Genomic DNA, 22,585 nt, shown 5'->3' with positions numbered 1-22,585 from the left:
TCAAAATTTGACTACAATCAATTACTCTTTTGAGAAAGTTACTATAACAAAATAGATTTTTGATTAAGACAATTTCATACCTCGTTTTTCTCTGATTATATAGTATGCGTTATGAAGAATTAGCCTTAAAAAACATAAATTATGCATTTAAAAAAGTTGCTTTTGCAAAGAACCTTATATATAAAAATTTAAACAAGATTCTTCTCTAAGTTGATTTAAATTTTCCGTTTTTACAATAATGTAAATAAATGTTCTGCTAAATTTTAAATATTAAGCCAAAGAAATTTTTACTATTATCATTATTTTACAATTACATTAATTTAAACATCATAAAGATATATATACACTTTTTATTTCAAATTTGAATTGCAAAATTGAAGTCATAAATACAATGCTAGTAGTATAATTGCTCATAAGTTAGAGTTAATGTTTAACAATGATGTTAAAATAAAATTGCTTCTGATATCTTCGAAATTTCTTGAATTTTCATAATACTTAAACATAACTATAATGACTAGAATAAATTACACAATGCAGTAGTTAAGAATAAAAAAATAAATTAAATCAAATCATGACAAACATTTCACTACTTATTTATTTCATTTTAAAACAAAACACAATATAAATATAACTTCACTCAACTATAGAAGCAATACACTCTTACCATCATTGTTTAATAAAAGATAATCGAAATTCTTTTGTTAAAATATCAGTTAAGAACAAGTATTTGTAATTAAATAAAAAAAAATTTATTTCAAAAAGCAACAGTAGGACCATGAGTTATCATTTTAATTGTTATTATTTTCAAATTAAAAAAAATTCCAAAACTTAAAAGTCATTTCGTACAGTTTAAAGTTTTTCCTCAATTCAATTTTTTGTTTTTGTGCAACTGAATTATATTTCAGAGCAATAAACTGAAAATCTTTGCTTTATTGAAAGATTTTATAAAATAGTCAGCAACATTTCAGCATATCACGCAAACACACAGCAGGGATGAACCGCTCAGGGATGCACTTTTCTTCAAACTTTCAGCTTCGGCAGATTTAAAGAGAACCTCCAGTCGTTTTGTTTTCTGTCAGGATCGAACATATGACTCCCAGTTTTCTAAAAGAAATTAATCTCCATTTGCATTGTACAGCATCCAAGCTCAATAATGATTGGCTCCTTCCTGGTAGATAAGCTTGTTTATCCAGCAGACGAAGCTAAAATTATAAGAGAAAAAAGTTAACTTTACATTGAAACAAAAAATTTAAACCTCTACATTACTTTATATAGAAAACATTAAATTAGTTAAAGTAAATTTAAAACTATAAAGCATTGAATATTTCTTTAAGACTTAAATCATTTCATTTGAAAATGTTTACAATTTAACGGGTAGATTTCCGTAACAATACCTGCACCAAAAAATCTCAGTATCACCATGCAAGAATAGAAAATTATTTAACTTATAACCACTTTCAAATAATAATTTATTTTTTCTTAATTATTATTTTTTTAAAAAAAGAAAAAATTATAGGTCAAAACTCTTTAACCCTTTTATATTGAAGTGAATATTCAAGTATATATACAGATACAAAAATATATCAAATTCAATACTTTTTAATTTTTTTTAAAGATTAAGTATAATGACACTTAACTGTTAAAATATTTTTGTACATTGTATAAGCTCATAGAGCCATTAGGAAATGTTCACATTTTTTAAAAAAACTTCATAAATAAAAATTTTAACGCCTTTTAAGCACTGTTCTTCATTTAACGTTAACACACTTTGAATAGACCATATTGTCACTTATTTCTTAACTATTTGCTATCATTTATAAATTAATATAATTAATCATACATCAAAAAACATCTGTCTATATTCAAGAAATGAAAATAAAGATATTTAACTCATCATTTTACAATATATTAAACAGGAATTTCAAATAATAAAACAACAGTGTTCGACTTGTGAATAAAATTTCAAACATTCTAATATACAATGGTTTTAACTAAAAAGTAATTGATTAATTAATAATTATTTTAACATGGCAAACTTGTTTACTAAAAATTTATTTTTATGTTTATCATTGCAATGAAAAAAAATTCAAACTGCAAAACTCTTTTGTGACAAGCCAGCAAAAAAAGTGGCGAAAAGTGTTAAATAAACAACTGCTTATTTTTTTACATTGCTTATTTTAAAATTTGATTGATGTAAAAGAACATCAATGTAAATAGATAGTATGAGAATTTAAAATCATCAATTCATGGTTGAAAAAATCATATAGAAGGAGAGTTCTCTAACAATTCACATATTTCAAAGTTGTAAATATACCCAACAAGCACACGACTTTTGGGCTAGTGAAGGGACAATGTCGGCTCACCTAAAGTGCCATTACGGCGGGCTTTTCATTGCCGTATCGGTTCCGTAAATAAAGTGAAATCTGGGCCAGAATGAGGGCCAGTGCATGGCAGTTCAGGCAAACTTCTGGCAATCGTTAAAGGATCGGAACTACTTTGTTGCCTCTGGATTGCTTTACCATTTTTGCCTGTTAAATACCGGGAAAATTTTTTTTTCTTCACAGAATAAAGAGAAAATTGCCGTAAAGGCTTTTATTGTACCTTTATGATGTCGTTTTTGCCTTTTGATAAAAAGCTGAATACGTTCACTGGCACACGTCGTTGCCTCGCTTGCCGTTAAAGTACCTTAACTGTAGGCTGATTAGAAAACGTCTATGCCGTTTTCGCCCGTATCGCACCTTTATTTCAGGTGCTTAGGCGAACTTCTTTGCCTTATTTACCGATGTACCACCCTTAACTCACCTCAATAGAAAGTTTTAATGGCGTCCTTGCCTGTATCGCACCTTTATTTCAGATGCTTAGGCTAACTTCTTTGCCTTATTTGCTGATAAACCACCCTTAACTCACCCCCCCCCCCCACTTGGTTCAATAGAAAACTTTAGTGCCGTCCTTGCCGGTATCACACCTTTATTTTAGGTGTCTCGGCATTTTTTTTTCTGTTAGTTACTTGCCTTTTGTTAGTTACTAGCTTTTAATTTCAAAGGCTTTTTACTGCATGTTTTTAACAATTCTTATATAGGGAACATAAATCGTCACGAGTGTTTGTCTTACTCTGCTGATATCAGCGATAGTAATTTATTGACTTTTAGGTTTTTATATTGTAATAAAACAACAACTGTCATTACATGCATTCTTTTTTATGCCAATATAAAAAACAAAATGGTGTAAAACAATTGTTTAATTTATAATCAAATATCATCCAATGAATCTTCTTACAATAAAGTAGGCATTTTTTTATTTTATTTTGATCAATTATAAACGCTATCACTTAAAGTAGAAGCATGCAAAAAAATTTTTTAGAATAGAGTGTTTAAATTTTTTAAGTGCAAATTTTTAATAGATTAAATTAAGTACAAATTTTTATTCTAAAGTAAAACATAATGCAACTCAATAAATAAGTTATTTAAGTTTTGAAAATAATGCTTAGATATTTAAAACCTACAACTAGCTTTTATTGATAGAAACTTACACACAAAAATTTATTTATCCTATAATTTTGTGTCCATTCATCAAGTCATTAAGTTTATTAAATATTAGATAAACAATATATATCATAGTTTTTTCAAAAAAAAATATTTTGTACCAGTAAATAAAACACTATTTTAATAATTTTAAATATATAAAAGCAGGAATTTTAACAACAATGAAAGGCTTAAAGCTTAAAATAAACCATGAAAGAGTTTTATTTCCTTGTAACAAATCAATACATCTGTATGTACACTATTTACATATGGACAAATATAGTTTCTTTATCCCATTCCAGAACTTTTCAATGAGCCTAGTTTTCCTGCAAAAAAATAGAGCAATTTATTTTACTATAGATACATTAAATGATGTTCACAGAAAAAAATATCATTGATTTAAATCAACTGATTTTTTAAAAGTCATCGATTAAAACAAGCTGATTATTTTTACAAAATATTATTAATTTAATTATAAAAATATGATATTGAATTTAATTAATAAATGCATTCTTTAGGTTGCATTTAAAAAAAAAACTAGGATCTGATTTCAGAGATAATGATGGTATTTCACTAAGAAATAATAAAAGAGATATGTATGTAAATTATTATAGTCGTACATCCCTTTAATAATTATCCTTTTTAAATAAATCAGCTGCCAAAGAAACATATTAAAATTATTCACATTTAAATTTTTAATTATTTAAATGCAGTTTATATATATAGCTCATAGATATCAAGACCCAAAGTAGCTTAAAAATTTTTTTTTTCAACAATGTAGTCTGATCTAAACTAATTTAATCTCCTTTAGATATCTAATTGAAAAATAGTATCACAAACTTTAACATTCATTAGCAAGTTGAGCATGAAAAACAATTATGATTCTATTTATTCAATTAGTTTTGTAATAATTAATTAATTTTAACCATCTTATTTAGAAATGCTAACTATTGCAGCTATAATATTTTAAAATAATGTTAAGTATTATAAAAACAATTCATTTGATGTTTTGAATGGTAAATGTAGATAAAAGCTTTTTTTTTTTAAATGATTTTCTTAAACCCTACAATTTATAAACAATATTCTCATTATATTTCATTTTATTTAATACTACATTATATCAATAACCAAATTGCTGGTACATCATACATTTATCATTATACATATAACTGTAAAAAAATTTACGAAAAAGTATAATTCTCTCTAAATATAATTTTTTTTTAATTCCAGAAACAAAGCTTGAATAATTTTTTTCATTCTATTAATGAGCAATTCGTAACAGTTTGAGATTGATAATTAGGAAATGTTAATAGTACTTCTGTATTAAAAATAACCAGTATCAACCAGTACTATCAGTTTGAATAATCAAAAGATTTGTATTTCCGATATTTTATATATATATATATATATATATATATTTATAATATCGGAAATACAAATCTTTTGATTATTCAAACTGATAGTTTTAGGAACTGCATAAGTATTTGCAGAATGTGTGATGCACTGAGCACAGACATATCAGAAATCAGAGCAAAAAGCTAAAAAATTATGAGAATAAAGTTGTTTTTTTTATCAGGAATTTAGAAATTTCAGGACTATGAAGTCGGATATCATTTAACTTATTAAATAAACTATTATGCTAATATAAATGAGGAAAAATTTATACTTTATTTCTTATTAAACCATTAGTATAAAAACTTAGTTTTACTATATCTTTCCTAATCAATTTTGTATCATTTTATCAAATAATTATAATGTACCATATAAGAAAACACTTTTTAATTATCATTCATATAAATTGTATATATATATTTAATTATATAATTATATATTTATTTAAAAACTTTATTAAACAATAATTATTTATGAGACTAATTATTATTATAATTATTTAATAAATATTTATTAAACTAAAAGAAACATTAGAGAATAGGACAAACTCGAAAGGTGTAACCCCGGGCAAACATATACATATTTTTCAAAAAACATTGCAAGTTTGAAATCTACTTGGCGATTGCAGTTGGCGGGACAGATCGCGATACTGAAATATCCCCAAGAAATGTAAATAAAAATGTTTAATTCTTTTGTTTTACAATATTTTAGTCATGAAATTTTAATGCAGTAACAATATTGTTTGTATTGAATGTTAAACATTCTAGAATGTAATGGTTTAAACTGAGCTAAAAGTAGCAGATCAATAATTTTCTAATTGTTTTAACTTGGCTAATTTGTTTATAGACAATTATTTTCTTATCTTTTTCATTGCTGCAGAAAAACATTGTCAGGGTCGAATTACTTAGCAAACATTGTTTTACAAGCATATTTTGAACCAATCACATTACTTATTTTTTATATATAAAAAAGTGGCGAAAAGTGTTAAGTAAACAATTGCTTATTTTCTTCCATTGTTTATTTCAAAATTTGATTAATGTAAAAGAACATCAATGTATAAAGATACTATGAGAATTCAAAATCATCAATTCATGGTTGAAAAAATCATTTAGAAGGAGAGTTCTCTAACAATTCACATATTTCAAAGTTGTAAATATATATTAAATATAGTTCGCCCCTTCCCCCAAATATTTTGACATAGCATTCCTTAAAAGTCAGTATGCATACCCAACGTTTGTCAAATATTTTTTTTCTTATAGTTTAACTAAATTTTTACAGCATTAGATTATTTCAAATAGGAATTTATTTAAAATATATAATTTAATCAAAGCTCTGCATTGACCATAATCACCATTTTGAATGGACCATATTATTGTTTATTTTTTAATCATTTACAAATTAATATAAATAATGACGCATCAAAAACATACAGATTTGCCTATATTCAAATGAAAATCAGTCTATATTTAAATAAAAATGTTTAATTCATTGTTGTACAATATTTTAAACAAGAAATTTTAATATATATTAAAATGTCTTGAAGATGAAGAGCTAGATATGAAATTGTAAAGGAAAATTAAATTTACAATGGAAAAACCAAATTTAAAATTATTAAACAATGAATATTTATTTTAAACTTAAATTATGAAATTTGAAAATGTTTTTAAAAAATTGTAATGTCTTTTACAATGAAATTCAATGAGTAAATTGCGGTATCAATACTTGCATCAAAAAATCTTGGTAGAGCCACACGAAAAACAAAAAGTCATATGTTTAAAAAAAATAAAAAAATTCAAACTGCAAAACTCTTTAACTCCTTTTATTAGACCTGAAAATAAATACTCACTATGTGGCAAGCTATCAACAAAAAAAGTGTGAAATAAACAATTGCTTACTTTCGTCCATTGCTTATTTTAAAAATAGTAGATTTCCTTGAAGATGAAAAGCTATATACTGAAATTTAAAAAGAAAAGAAATTAGATTTTGAAATGAAAAAAAAGAAACAAATTTAAAACTATTTAACATTGAATATTTATTTGAAACTTTAATTATTTAATTCGAAAATGATTTTAAGAAATTGAAATATCCTTTACAATGAAATTAAATGGTAAATTTCGGTATCGATACCAGTGTAAAAAAAATTTCGTTAATGTCACAGAAAAAATAGCACAGAGGGTAGGAGATCAACTAAAAGAATTTAGCTCATAAGCACTCCCAAGTAAACTATCAGATATTTAAAAATAAAAAAATAAAATCAAATTGCAAAACCTTTCAACTTCTTTTATTAGACCAGAAAATAACTATTCGCTATGTGGCAAATCAACAAAAAGAGTGCCGAAAAATATTAAATAAACAAGTGCTTATTTTAAAATTCGTATAAGTACATCAATATAAAAAGATACTATAAGAATTCAAACTCATCAATTTATGGTCGAAAAAACAATGTTGGAGAATTCTTCAAAGTTGTATTATATATATTAATTATATTTTGCCCCTTCCCAAATATATTTACATAACATTTAAAAGTCAGTACGCATAACACTTATTTTTTATTGTTTAATTAAATTTTTAGTCTCAGATTATATCTAACAGTAATTTATTTAAAACCTTTATTAAACAATAATTTATTAGACTAATTATTATCATAATAATTATTTAATAAATATTTATTAAACTAAAAGAAACATTACAGAATAGGACAAACTCGAAAGGTATACCCCGGGCAAACATATACATATTATTGTTTAAAAAAATTGCAAGTTTAAAATCTATTTGGCGATTGCACTTGGCGGGACAGATCAGGATACTGAAATATCATCAAGAAATTTAATTAAAATTTTTAATTCTTCGTTTTACAATATTTCAGACATGAAATTTTAATAGGGTAACAATATTGTTTGTATTGAACGTTAAACATTCTAGAATGTAATGGTTTAAACTGAGCTAAAAGTAGCAGATCATTAATTTTCTAATTGTTTTAACTTGGCTAATTTGTTTACAGACAATTATTTTTATCTTTTTCACTGTTGCAGAAAAACTTTGTCACAGTCGAATTACTTGGCAAACGTTCTTTTAGAAGCATATTTTGAACTAATTACATTACTTATTATTTATAGATAGGCAATAAGTTAACAGAGAAGTCAACTACTATGTGCGAACAATAATGATCACAATTCATAATATTCACTGACTTTATTAGAGACATGATTTTTAACTAAAGCAAAAACATTACTTACAATACTTCTTTAACGTTTCATGTAACTATCATTGAAATGTATAGAGTTCCCATATTTCAAAGCTGTAAATATATATTAAATATAGTTCGCCCCTTCCCCCAAATATTTTGACATAGCATTCTTTAAAAGTCAGTATGCATACCCAACATTTGCCCAAAAATTTTTTTCTTATAGTTTAACTAAATTTTTACAGCATTAGATTATTTCTAATAGGAATTTATTTAAAAAATATAATTTAATCAAAGCTCTACATTCACCATAATCACCATTTTGAATAAACCATATTATTGTTTATTTTTTAATCATTTACAAATTAATATAAATAATGATGCATCAAAAACATACAGATTAGCCCATATTCAAATAAAAATCAGTGCATATTAAAATAAAAATGTTTAATTCATTGTTGTACAGTATGTTAAACATGAAAATTTAATATGCTAGTAATATTGTTTGTATTAAATATTCTACAATATAATGGTTTTAACTGCGCTAAAAGTAGCAGATTATACATACATATATATATATATATATATATATATATATATATATATATATATATATATATATATATATATATATATATATATATATATATATATATATATATATATATATATATATATATATATTTTATTTAACACGGCTAATTTGTTTACAGACCATTACTTTTGTCTTTTTCATTTTTGTAGAAAAACAATGCTTATTACTTGCAGCAAGACAATACGTTTCAACAAAGAAGTCAACAACTACGAGTGTACAATAATGATCACAATAAAAAATATATTCACTGACTTTATTGGATACATGATCAATAAATTAATTCTTAAATGTTTTAATTTAGCGGTCACGTTTCTTAAACACTGAATGTTTCTACAACATCTCAAACACATCGTGCTTTAAATTACTTTTCTAGCTGATTTTTATCTCAAAGAAAAAACATTACGTACGATACTACTTTATCAACTCAACTATCATTGAAATTTATAAAGTTTACAAAAAATTACCAAATTATAAATACCTTAAGTAGTTGAAACGAAAGCTAAGCGAAATCAAGATGGCGAGGTCGTCTTGTAAACAAGCATTGCAGGAGTTACAACTCAACATCAACAGTTGAAAAAGTTTTTCGAGTTCAATCGTTCGCAAACTACCACTAATATTATTTTTCGCTTTCTTTGCATTGGCTAAAAATGATATTTTAAGTAATATTTAATTTATTGTTTTCTTTCATAAATAAATGTTTATTTAATAATATGGGATAACCTTTCGCAAAAATGTGGCGCTGGATCAATAATAATGAAATAGATGATTATTTTGAAAGTTCTACTGTTATATCGAATACTATTTAATTTTATATAATATTAGTTCTTATATTAGAAGATAGGATTCAAGAGCATTGCGTTTTCTAGCAGGGCAGTATTATATTGCATCTTTCTAATATTAGATCATATCTTTTTGCTACTTGGGGCATCATAGATTATCGCTAAACTGCATCACTTCTCCACAGTTAAAGGTATTGCTTGCCCAACCTCTGCTTAAAAAATCTTACAGTACTTATATACATTCTGGTATTTCATCAATTATTGATGGGAAATATATAATTATAAAATAATCTTAACTTTACTGGAATTTTGCACAAGTAGATTCAGTTGAAAATATGTCGCTAAATACATCAATTAGTAAAAACTGCACCAATTATAAAACAATGAATGAATCAGATAACATTTGATAGATTTATTACTGTGCTCTTTTATAATTCAATGTTATATACAAGTCTACAGTTACCACATTACTACGTAAGCTCAATCATAGTAGACAATTTTTTTTATCATAGAAAAACAATAGGGATTATAAACACAATACGTCTAAAAATTCCAATAAATTCATCGTCATAAGTATCATAATTTTAGAATCTATATACGGTTAAATAATCTTAAAGAAAAGTAATTATAATGTTAACGTACCATCATTTACAATTAATAACATTTTAATTGTAAATGATGGTACATTGACACCTTTTAATACCATATATTTACCTTTTATTATATTTTCTACACACATAAAAGAATTAGATGAACAGTTCAGAAATTTTTTATTGATTATAGTTTATATATGCAAAGGAATAAACTATCGAATCTTTAAAATAATACTCGTGTATTAACAGACATTTCTTATTATATCAAAGATAAAATCGGAAAACAAATATGTAACTAAGCCTAACTCAGTAACGTGGAAATCTTTAGCTACTTTTTCACAAATAATTAGAATTATAAAATGTCGTAAACGCTTAAAAATACATTGATGCAATATTATAAACAAAAACAAAAATGATTTAAAACAATTAACTTACTTTATTATTTACTGAATCATAAATGAAAAGCTTGGAATAACAATACAGCAATCGAAGCTACACTTGATCACACCTGTAAGCAACAAACTATGTATACCTCCGCACAATTTCTTCAACAGGGATACTTTTCGAAATTATTTCGTGAAAATTAAATTCTAGCCAAGCATTTCAAGCGCATGCGCAGTTGCTCAGCCGGTTGTACCCACAGACGTAAGTTAAATACTTCACAGACGGGAGAAAAATCCTAACACCAGAAGGAGTTGTTGCCTACATCTATCTTTGTATGCCAAGTTGTCGCGTATGGCTGTGGCGCAGCATAGTGCGTCTGCATCAAAAATTTAGCTGCGGTTAGCACTACAGTGACACAACGAACTGTTACAAATCGGTTACTGTTTTATGCACTCACAAGCAAAGCTCGACACAAGAAAACAAAAGCACCACACTTCACGACGACATGAACTGTATATATTAAAAATTGAGAAGTAAAAATGTAAATGTATTTTAGCAGCGCCATCTATTGTTAAGTAACAAGGCAGGGCGCGAACATTCACCCCCGGGATGAATGACACATTCAACTGCTTAAATTGAAACAATCATAAACAATTCAATACAATGTACACAATAAACTAAAATATTCAAAATACACATAAATTGAAATTTTCACACTTATTGATCATTTGAGAAGGGTAATATACAAAGTTTAGTAATTGGACGTTTAAAAATTCCAATTTTTTTATTTGAATATTTAATACAGAAATGTCCACAAAAATCCAATCCTACATAGTTAAAGGGAAAACTCTGAGAAACTCTCTCGGTTGGCAGTTGACCCATAATTTGTGAACAAGTAGCAGGGTTAGCCTTAAAGCAATCTACACAATTATGAACTAATTTTCTACGCATATTGCGACAGTTTAAGGGCCAGTATTTTTGTCTAATAATAAACTCCTGTTTGTGAAAATTGCAACACCACGAAAGAATCGTCATAATTGAATGAAATTTAATACACAGTTGAGTGGTAGACTAGTGGTACAAATAAATGATAAAGCTTTCAAAGCAAACAAACAATAACAAGAGATCGAAATCAGTATTTTGTGTAACCACCACGCTCCGCAATAAGTGCTGCTACACGACGTGGCCTGGAGTCAAGCAAACTTTGAATGTCTGTCTGAGGAAGAGAATTCCATACTGTTTGTATGCGTACCTAAAGTTCGTCTGTAGAAGCAACAGGACGAGGATTACGAGCGAGACGCCGACCAACGAAATCCCACACATGTTCAATCGGCGACATATCCGGGGAATACCATAATTCCGGGTGTTCGTACACTGTGGCGTTCGATAACGCACTTCGGAAGATGGCGTTCACCGGCATAGCGTCTGACACGAATGCGACAATCATGGTACCACAAATTGAAGCGCGATTTGTCAGAAAACACTACACGCTGCCAATCAGCAAGCCAGTCCCTATGCTGGTTGGCCCATTATAGCCGCAGGCGGCTATGGATTAGCGTGAGGGGGATCCTGTATAAATGAGTCCTTGCGCGCAGTTCATGCTGCAGCAGACGTTTACGAATTGATAAAGCACACAATGAAACACCTGTAGCTACTGACCACCGTGCTGCCAGTAGTCTAGAGGGAGCCGTACGGTCCGTTAGCGCAACGCCGAACAGGTGTCTATCATCGCGAGCTGACGTGACATTTCTGGGTCCACTCCCGCATTTTCGAGTTGTCCGACACTCGTCCATCCACTGCTTTGAAACACGCATCACTGTGCTGCTGTTACGCTGCACACGAGCGGCTACTGCACGATAAGATAATCCAGCTTAACGAAAGCCGATGATTCTCCCCCGTTTAAACTCCGTAAGTTGCTGAAATCTCGCTCTCTTTCGTCGAATAGGCATAAGTAATGACTAAGCTAACGTTTACCACTAGCAGATAACCACCGATAACCATACTCGCTTGGCTACAGCTGTCTATTTATTCGGATCCATCCGCCGTTCAGAAGGCGCTGCTCAGCATGCGCATGCGCTACGGGTCTGAAATTCTAATCATTTGCATATCATGCTCTACTTTGCATTTCCTGAAAATTTCAGCTCACTCGCGTAAGTCCTTCATGGTGTTGCAATTTTCACAAACATGAGTTTAGATAACAAAGTTTGCGGACCAACATGCAATTGTCTTTTGTGGATCATTTCAAGAATTAAATTGGTCAGTCTATGATTGTTAGGAAGAAACATCTGGTGTTTTTTTTGTCGAAACTCAAATTACTGTGTACCAATCTACCACCTACACGCAAGACACCTTCAGTATCTAAGAATGGAGAAAAAATTTTAATTTTACTTTTGGGGTTAACCATACCCTTACTGGACATGTCCTTCACTTCGGAGTAAAATTCCACTTGTTGTACCAGCCTAAAAAGTGTTGTTTCTGCACGTTGGATTTCACAGATCTTAAGGGGTCCAACTTGTTTGTATAATGGATTCCTACAATTTTCGATGAACCTGTAAAGATAACTTAAAACACATACAATTTTATGAAAATTATTATGTAAAGAAAGGATCTTGTTCAAAAGGTTATTGTCCAAAGTCATAGTCAGAGTTTTTCTTTCGGAATTAAGTTCTTCACAAGAGTAGTCATATTCATTCGTCAGCGGGGAGCTTGTTTGCTCATTGGATAACTCACCTTGTTCTAGGAATGGTGGGCCATTCCACCAAATTTTTTGATTGTGAATGTCACGAGGGCTTAACCCACGGGAAACAAGGTCGGCAGGATTAAGAGATGACGGCACGTTGGCCCAGTGACAGTTTTCTGTCAAGGTTTGAACCTTTGAAACACGATTGGCGATAAATGTCTTCAGGTGGTTCGCAGGTGTATTCAAACACGCTAATGCAATCGTAGAATCGGTATGAAGCACAGTTTCACTAATTTCTAATCGTAAAGATGCACGTAATTTTTGCACAAGCTGGGCTAAAAGAACACAGGCACACAGTTCAAGGCGGGGAATCGAAATCACTCGAATTGGTGATATACGTGATTTGTTTGCGATAATAGTTACTTTAGCACTATGCGTTGAAGTGAAACATTGAAGATAGACTACAGCTCCATAGGCTGCTTCAGACGCATCTGCGAATCCCTGAAGGACAATTCGTTGAAATTCGTCCGAAGGAATAAATTTATCAATTTTCGCATCATCGATGCACTTTAAATTTGTCACAAAATCATTCCAATCATCGCTGATTGGATTTGGCAGAACTTCATCCCAATCTAGTTTTTGCAGCCACAATCGCTGTAATAGGATTTTAACTCTTGTCAAGACTGGTGCTAAAAACCCAAGAGGGTCGTATAATTTAGCTATCACGCTGAGAACTTCACGCTTAGTGTACGATGATTTTACTGCAGTTGACACCTTATAAACAAACTTTTCTTCGAACGGCTTCCAGATGATGCCCAGCGCTTTGACCGATAAGTCATTATCGATAGAAAATGAGTGCTCGACATCAGATGAAGATGAACTATTCCACAATTGATCAGAATTCGAAGACCATTTGTGAAGTTTCATTCCTCAGGATTGCAGAGAATCTCGAAGTTGGAGTTGTAATTGACGGGCAGTTTCTAGACTCTGGGCTCCACTTACAACATCATCCATATAGGTATCATGCAGAAGAGCTTCCGAAGCCAAAGGATATCGATATTTTTCATCCTCGGCCAGTTGTTGCAGAGTTCTTATTGCAAGGATGAGGGCATTGGACATTCCGTAAGTTACTGTTTTCAACCTGTAAACTGAAACTTCAGCATCGAATCCAGGTTTCCACACTATTCTCTGAAGGTCTCTTTGATCCGGATCTATCAATATTTGTTTGTACATCTTTTTTATGTCCGTAGTAAAGGCATATTTGTGTCTTCTAAAGCGAGAAATTGTTTCAAACACATCTTCTTTTACTTCACCTTTCATTAAAATGTCATTTAAACTTAGGCCTGTTGTGGTGGGAGATGAAGCATTGAAGACGACTCTCATCTTAGTAGTCAATTTATCAGGGTGTAATATTCCATGGTGTGGTATGTAGCAGAGTTGGCCGTTGATTACAGTAATCGATTACAACTGTAATTGATTACAAATAATTACAGCTATGTAATCAATTACTTGTAATCGTGATCACAGCTTTCAAAAAATTTTGATTACACCTGCAATCATGATTACAATTTTGATTACAGTAATCAATTACTTGTAATCACGATTACAAGTAATCAATTACATGTAATCGTGATTACAACTTTCAAAAAATTTTGATTACAGCTGTAATCATGATTACAATTTTGATTACAGTAATCAATTACTTGTAATCATGATTCCAAGTAATTGCGATTACAAGTAATCACAACAAAAACGATTACGAGTAATTATGATTACAAGTAATCAAAATATATGATTACATGTAATTTGATTACGTGATTACTTGTAATCAAACTATACGATTACAAGTTATTACGATTGTATACTATAGTCAAATTTTTTATGTAAGTATTCATGTGTTTACATATTTTTATGTACATAGAATGTACGCACGCATGAGCGTACAATTTGCGATTCCTATACATACAATGTATGCACAAACGTTGTTTGTACCTACAATATTCATAATTATATTGTAATATACTTAATGCAATGCGCATATGCTTAGTACATGTAATTATGCATTTATGATACATGCACGCATGTATGTTAGTTTGTACAAAAAGGCAATGTTTTGTATCTTTGTATACATAGACAATGTATGTATGAACGTATATGAAAATAATGTTTATGCGTTTGCATGCTTTTATGTACTTAAGTACATATATTGTATAAATTTACGATAATAGCACGTATATACAATGTACGTATGTATCTAAAATTGTACGTATTTACGTACAATATGTAAGAATGTTATTTAAAGGTGCAATATATGCACATAGTTGCGTAAATAAAATGCGTACATGTATACCTGCATATTTATATGTACATCGATATATGTGCACGCAAAGTATGTACTTATGTACAACTTACGTATGTACTTGTATAACTACATACTTTGGTAATACTTATGCGCATGTATTGCATGGATGAACAAAAAAATAGTTATATGCATAATGTACGCATGTAGATACAACGTATACATGTACATAATTACAAGTAATGTACAAATACATGCGTACATTTAAATATATGTAATCACAATATACCCATACATTGTGCATACATTAAAAAAATTTACATGAGTAAATTTATTAAAATTTGTTTTAAAATTTATTCTAAGGCATATAAAACTTGACCTCATATCATTTAGAAAGCAAACGATAATTTTATTTTGAATTTCTAAATATTAATTCCACACATAAAATTTACCGTTTTTCTTACCATTTAAAAAATTTCTATGAATCATGCATTATGTTATAAAAAAAATTAAATCTGTATTGTCAAGCATTTCATGAAAATACCTGAAAATAATTCTTTATTCAGAGAATTTCAAAATGATATAGAACAATTAAAGCTGAAAACTAAATTTAAATATCGTTTGATTTTGTCATTTAACTTGCTTGAGTCATTAAAAGTTAACTTACATGCATTTTATTTATTGTATTGTACACATATTTAGACATAAATGTAATGTACATATGTATACGTGTAATGTATGTACGCATGTACAATGTATGTACATACATTCATGTATTGTGCATGCATATATAGTACATATGAATATGCATACATGGAACATACGTGTATTGTACATGTGTGGATACATTCATTGGACATATATACATTGCACCATATGCAAAAATAGGGATAGCATGCATGTACACATGTAAAATTTGTACGAAAGAATTATGCCCAATATATTTATGCACATATGTACTGTATATGTACAGTCCGCAAAAAAAAAAGATATCACCCTGAATAACTTTCGTTCTAATCATCGGATTTTCACAAACTGAGTATCAATCTTAATGGTTTCTGGGGGTGACCTCAAATATGCTAATTATTTAGTTCTAACTATTAATTAAGTTACAAAATCAGATACAAAAACGTACTTTCTCTGAATAAACATATATTTTTTTTTACATATTTGGAATCTAGACACTTGAATTAGGGGGGGTAGACAAAATTTTAAAAAAATTGGGTGGTAAATTGGGTATCAATAAAGGTTTATATATTTGGCGATAGTCCAGAAAACCGCCAAAAAAAGTCGCCTGCGCAAATGAATATTTTAAGATAACCCATTGACTAATTCAAAAGAGGAATGCTTAATTTTACTAGGTTGCTAAGCAACCAAAATCTGACCGTAAAAAAATTGAAATAAAGTTCTGTGATTGCTTTAAGAGGTTTTATTAATTATTAATAGAAAGTATCTCGAAGTTTCTAGGCAATAGACAATTTTTAAGCTGATTTCTGTCCAAAAAGCAAAAAAAAAAAAAAAAAATTTTTTTGATCCCCTTTGAAAAGAAAATTTGAATCGATTTATAAATTATTTATTACGTTCTGAGTTTTTAGTATTTAAACACATGAACTTTTCATCTGATATTATTTAGATTATGTTGTTTTTGCTATATTTAGGATATCGAGGATTTCATACTAAAATCAAATTAACATAACTTATTATAGCTATATACAAAATTTTAGGGATTATCATTTTTGAAGGGAAAAAAAGTGCTTGAAAAATAAAATGTAGACTGTATAATAATTCTAATGCACATTCACAGAGTTTTCTATAATTTACGATATTTCTTTTTTCTATAACTCAAGGAATTGCTGAATGTTTAGTGGCATTTTAAAAACATTGAAATATGTTATGTTTAAGAATAAGATATTGAAATAATATGTTGCATATTGTATGATTAATTGTTTAAAAAATCACTTCATTCTGCTAGATATATAGGTTACTTGGTTTTCTTTGGATAAAGATGATTAGAAAATAGCATCCTCATGTTTCGATACATTCTGAAACTTACGTTCTCAAATTCACCATTAAGTGTCGCACAGCATATCCTTCAATTACGATAAGCTACATTTACCACCAAATACTGCTCCTATGATTATTTTTGTTTCCCTTATGTATATTTGATACTCTCTTTCTAAACAGAGCTTGTAAGATATTTAGGATACTGAAATAGGGGCACAAAAACTTAGAAGATAAAATATTTAATTTCATTAACTGAAAATATCTGGTCACAAAAATTTAATTTTTAAGTTAAATATAACTTTTACAATATTGATGCTCTTACGTTTTTAAAGACCACATGAATCCTGTTAAAATATTAAAATGCATATGTTTTCTTTAACGAGTGTAAAATCCTTATCAAAATAATGATCAAGACTCAACTGTAAAACAGTATAATTGACAATAAAAAGTCAACTGGCTTCAAAACATATGAAGAGGGTACTAAAAGTCGACAAGTTTCGAGCGTTCAAATATAATCGCCCATTCTCAAGACTTGTCAGGTTTGAATAACTTGTGACTTTTATTATTCTACGCTCAAAACATGTCTATTTTTACTATTATCTATTATTTTTTTTAATCAATGAAGTTTTTATATTTTCGATTCAGTTTCTTGGGATTCCCTTAGCTACATGATTTAAGCTACATGATTTAATGCATTTATAGTATAATAGTAAACGGGGCTTCCATCGCATATCCTTAACCTTAATACCGTTATAAATGGAATAAGCTTAGATAAATAATAAAAGTTAATTTTCAAGGAATAATATGTTTCGATCAAACAGATTTCATTCTGGAAATAGCGAAATTATTGAGTAGATTCCTTGGAGCAAAAACTTGAAAAAAAAACGACAATAATTTTGAAAGGAACTTTACTTTAAAGAAAACCTAAATTAAAGTACTAAAAAAATTGATTAGTGAGGAAATAATAAACTTAAAAGGGTAAAGAATAAGATTTTTAAAAATGTTAAACTTTAATTAAATAGTTGGTAAAATAGTTCTACGAAACACTTCCGGAAATTTCTTTTAAGATTAAGACGATATAGGGTAAACCAACAAGTGAAGGAACACACCCCAGTGAAGGAACATTTCATAGATATTTTTTAAAAATACGATTTTAATCGTTTTGATTTCGATTGATTGGTAACAGTAGCTGACTACCTAACAATAGGAAGTCACCTAACAATGCACTGAGTTACCTGGTCTTAGAGTCTTCTCTGGAAAAAGTTTTGAATTTGTTAGTATCTGTTCAACGCCTTGTTTCTTTGACAAATTATAAGGTCAAGGTTTGTAGTTATCCGTTTAAAGTACAATTAATTGCATATAATAATGTTTTTTTTTCTCATTGTGAAAAAGAGAATTCAAAATATGGTTATTGAAGTTACGTTTTATTTATTTTAAGCATCATAACATAAGCAAGTACTGAGATTAGGGGGTGTTTATTAACTGGATTACCAAGCGATGAAAAACCAATGAATAAACAAGTGTTCCTTAACTGGGATATTTTCAAGTTAATGAAAATAAAAGAAAATTTTTAATTTTCTTGTACCTTTAGTCATATTATACATCAAAATTATGTTAAAAATACAAAAATCAACTTCTAACCAGTGAAGGAACAGACATGTTCCTTCACTGGGAATAGATTTCCCAGTGAATGAACAGTATGTGCGAAATATGATTTTACATGGATAATATGTAGCTTTGAGGTATAGAGGACATCCAAAATTCAGTTAAATGTTGTATGAATAGTTCCTATAACAATTTCATTTTAAAATGCAAATTTAATTACTAAATTTATTTAAAGAATTATAATAATAATTTATTTATTATTTATCTTTATAAATGTAGTGATTAGTTATTACATCATACCTTAGACACCTTGATAAACTATGTTTACTGACTAAATATAACAAATAAATATAATAATAAAAGCTTGAATCGAAAATTTCTTTGCAGGTTTTTGTGCCAATAATTAGCTAAATTATTATCTTATTGCTGTCCTTAATGTCCAGACGGGACCTGGTAGGAAAAATCCATTTAAAGACAATCATCCAGGTGAAAAATGGGTGAAGTTTTTTTTAAGGTGACATCCACCGATAACTCAGTGCAATGCGAAGATAATTTCAAAAGGCAAAACTTCCCTTAGAGAATAATATTCAAAATACTGGTTTTAAGAACTTTAGAAGAATCTTTAGGAGGGAAGTGGCCCTGGCACCCTTTTAGAAAGTGATTGCATTTACAATGCGAACGAAACATGAGTTGAATACTGCCCTTAAACGGGAAAAATCTTTGGCCCAAAAAATTATAAGGATTTATATTCTAAAGTACCTAGGAAAGAAAAAAGTACCTCCATTGGTAGTTTTTCCTTACTGAAGAATTCTTTGAGATATTACAGAATCAGTCACTTCTATATATTTCATTGGAAAAAGCGATTCATGAAATGAAACGATGACCGCAGCAGCATTTTACAAATATATTGCAGATGTTTCTACCCATGGCTAATTAAAAATGTTATCAAATTCCCTATTTTGCTTCTTCTGGATAGATATAAATCTCATATCAATTTGAAACTGAGAAAGTTTTGTTTCATCAAAACAAATTTTCTGGTTTAGTACCTAATTCATGGAACTCTCCCGTTAGATCTTGAAAACAAAAGAATTGTAAAACATATGCCGGGAAAATTTTACATCCATTTTTAAATAAGATTTTAAGGCATCAACTGATGAAGTTAAAATGCTTTTATGAAATGCGATATTTTTCCATTCGATGTAGAAAACGTTTACTTTAACAAATGCATGTGAGACAGACACCAAGAGTTAATGAGCAAGACAGCTTATTAAGAAAACACATGCTTCGAGAGTAACGATGCTCTATTTCTTCAGAAGCTTGAGAAGGAAATCTCACAAGTTATGTTGCAAATTTTTAAAGGAACATTGACAGAAAAATTTAATCTCCCAAATATCCAATAGCCTGTGCTTTTCTCAATATTGAAGAATTTATTTTAAAAAGAAAATTTGGTTAATCAAATTTTGGCACTGAAGCTGATACAACTAACATTGATAATGAAAGTATCTTGAAAACTGATTTTGAGATAAGCCCTCTTGAGGCATTGTTAGTTGCAAAAAAAATTGGTTCCATAAGTAAATGGTAAGTACTGCTGAAGATTCACTAGATATAAGTCAATGGGAGATGGATTTTACTCAAACTTCGAAACTCCTTTTTCTCATTTATTATCCAGTGAGGAATTCTAGAAATGGTACTGGAAAAATCAAAAGAAATTTCGAAGATACATTTACATTGGCCAAAAATTTGGAAAAAAGAGGAAGGTTAAATCAAAAGAAAAAGAAATAAATTACTTTTTTGCATTAACTTCAGAAAAAGAACGAAAATTTAAAGAGATTGAAGGAGCTGGAAAAAAAAGTTAAAGCAGAAAGTATGACGAAGAGAAGAAAAATACTTAAAAAGATTTTAAAAAAAGCTTAAAAAATATAGGGAAAAGAGCAAACAAAAAAGTGATCTAATTATAATAATAATAAAAACATCACCGGATTACACAATGATAAACGCTCATAATTTAGAACGGACAACTAAACTGTGAGAAAAAAAAATGAAAAACATTTTTTTAAATTATGTATTCAAACATATTTTACTTTCCATTCCATACCTGAAAAAAGTAACATTTTCCACGTTAACTGTGGTTATATGTTGTAATTCCAAGAAAAATCTTGTTTTTAGGCATTTGTGTGGCCTATGGATTCCTAACGAGCATCAAACATTCTTAAAATTAAGTGTTCATTCACTGGAAAATTTAGTGTTTATTCACTGGTAAGAACTGTTCCTTCACTTGGTTATCTTACTACTTATTATTTAAGCCACCAAAAGCTTAAAACAATATTATGTAAGTTATCTAAATTTTTTTTACATAATTTGCATTTAATAACAAATACGTCGACACTATCATTTAGCTAAAATTACAAATTTTGAGATTTTTATGATTTTTTTTAAGGGCAAGCTAAGCTTAAGTGTTCATTCACTGGTTAGTTTACCCTATAAGATGTTGAGAAATTTGCGACGTTGTGAGAGATGCTTAAAAATGTTGACTACGCATTTTTATTGATATTTATAAAATATATATTCAAGAAATTGATAAATATTTTATTCCAAATTTATTCATACGTATGTATATTATTGCAATTGTATCAGTTATTGAGTAAAAAAAACTGAAAAATAAAAAGTAATCACATTAAAGAAGCACAATCTGTTGTATAATCATATTCTATCAGAAGCATGCTTTTATAAAACTCGACATTCGTTGAATAAAATGTTTTTTATTCAATAAAATGTTTTATTCAAATTTCTTTACTAAATTGCAAATCGATTTTTAGAAGACTAAAAAAGAAACATTGTATTTTATAGTTTTAAAAAAATAAAAATAAAAAGATTAGCAAACTATTATTAGCGAAAAAAATATGAATGAAATTTTACGCGACGCGCGCGAAGTCAAATTCTCGCAAGTTTATCACATTTTAATATTAATCGCCCCATTTAATCATTTCTTTATTGTCGCCAAATTAATTTTTTTTAAATAATTAATTTTAATTTTTCTCAGCTTATAATAAATAAAAACACTTGAAACTTTAGATTTTTCAATTGAAAAATATGTAGATTAATATGGTATAAAAAAATTCATACCTTATAATTCAAAATTTTTTCATTTTCAATTTAATTAAATAATAAAAAATAATTAATTATTATAAAAAATTATTTTTTTCATGAAATTATCTTTGGGTAAGTGATTTTTATGACTGGGTGAAATTTTCTTTGAATTGCTTTATTAGTTTCAAAAGTATGACTAAAAAAGTAAAAAGTGAAATTAACATTAAGGGGTACGAACTTTGGATCGCTCTCCTGACCAAACTATGGGGACCATATTTCCCAGATTGCGGCTACTCCCTATATTTTGAAGGTTAAGAATCCAAATATGTAAAAAAAATTATTTGTTTATTCAGAGAAAGTGCGTTTTTGTGCCTGATTTCGTAACTTAATTAATAGTTAGCACTAATTAATTAGCATATTTGAAGTCACCCCCAGGAACCATTAAGATTGACACTTAGTTCC

At 28.6% G+C, this 22,585-nt stretch overlaps 2 protein-coding genes across 3 annotated transcripts; both read right to left on the bottom strand.

Annotated features, from left to right (window-relative positions):
- Positions 1-3,725: 3,725 nt before the first annotated feature.
- Positions 3,726-14,575, bottom strand: LOC107455716 (uncharacterized). Of its 2 annotated transcripts, none has more exons than XR_015430994.1 (3): positions 9,171-9,553; positions 6,809-6,866; positions 3,726-3,847 (listed from the first exon to the last, which is right to left on the bottom strand). XR_015430994.1 is itself a non-coding variant. In XM_071188102.2 (3 exons), exon 1 carries the CDS (start codon positions 14,053-14,055, stop codon positions 12,706-12,708), a length of 1,350 nt encoding a protein of 449 aa, XP_071044203.2. In that variant the 5' UTR covers positions 14,056-14,575; the 3' UTR covers positions 3,726-3,847; positions 6,809-6,866; positions 10,500-12,705. The 2 variants fall into 2 exon arrangements, 1 of the variants encoding a protein (XP_071044203.2); XM_071188102.2 differs by lacking the exon at positions 9,171-9,553 and adding an exon at positions 10,500-14,575.
- LOC139427170 (uncharacterized) lies at positions 14,059-14,511 on the bottom strand. The gene has a single exon (XM_071188035.1). It carries the CDS (start codon positions 14,509-14,511, stop codon positions 14,059-14,061), a length of 453 nt encoding a protein of 150 aa, XP_071044136.1.
- Positions 14,576-22,585: the final 8,010 nt, after the last annotated feature.

Source organism: Parasteatoda tepidariorum, chromosome 12 (genome assembly GCF_982258835.1).
Source record: "Parasteatoda tepidariorum strain Cologne lab strain chromosome 12, Ptep-v5.0, whole genome shotgun sequence".
Taxonomy (NCBI): Eukaryota; Metazoa; Arthropoda; class Arachnida; order Araneae; family Theridiidae; genus Parasteatoda; species Parasteatoda tepidariorum.
The sequence above is the reverse complement of the archived record's forward strand: the minus strand, read 5'-3'. Positions and strand labels throughout refer to the sequence as shown.

Excerpts from the sequence above, each read along its gene's own strand:
- LOC139427170 (XM_071188035.1), bottom strand. The coding sequence starts at position 14,511 with ATGAGAGTCGTCTTCAATGCTTCATCTCCCACCACAACAGGCCTAAGT.
- LOC107455716 (XM_071188102.2), bottom strand. The coding sequence starts at position 14,055 with ATGAAACTTCACAAATGGTCTTCGAATTCTGATCAATTGTGGAATAGT.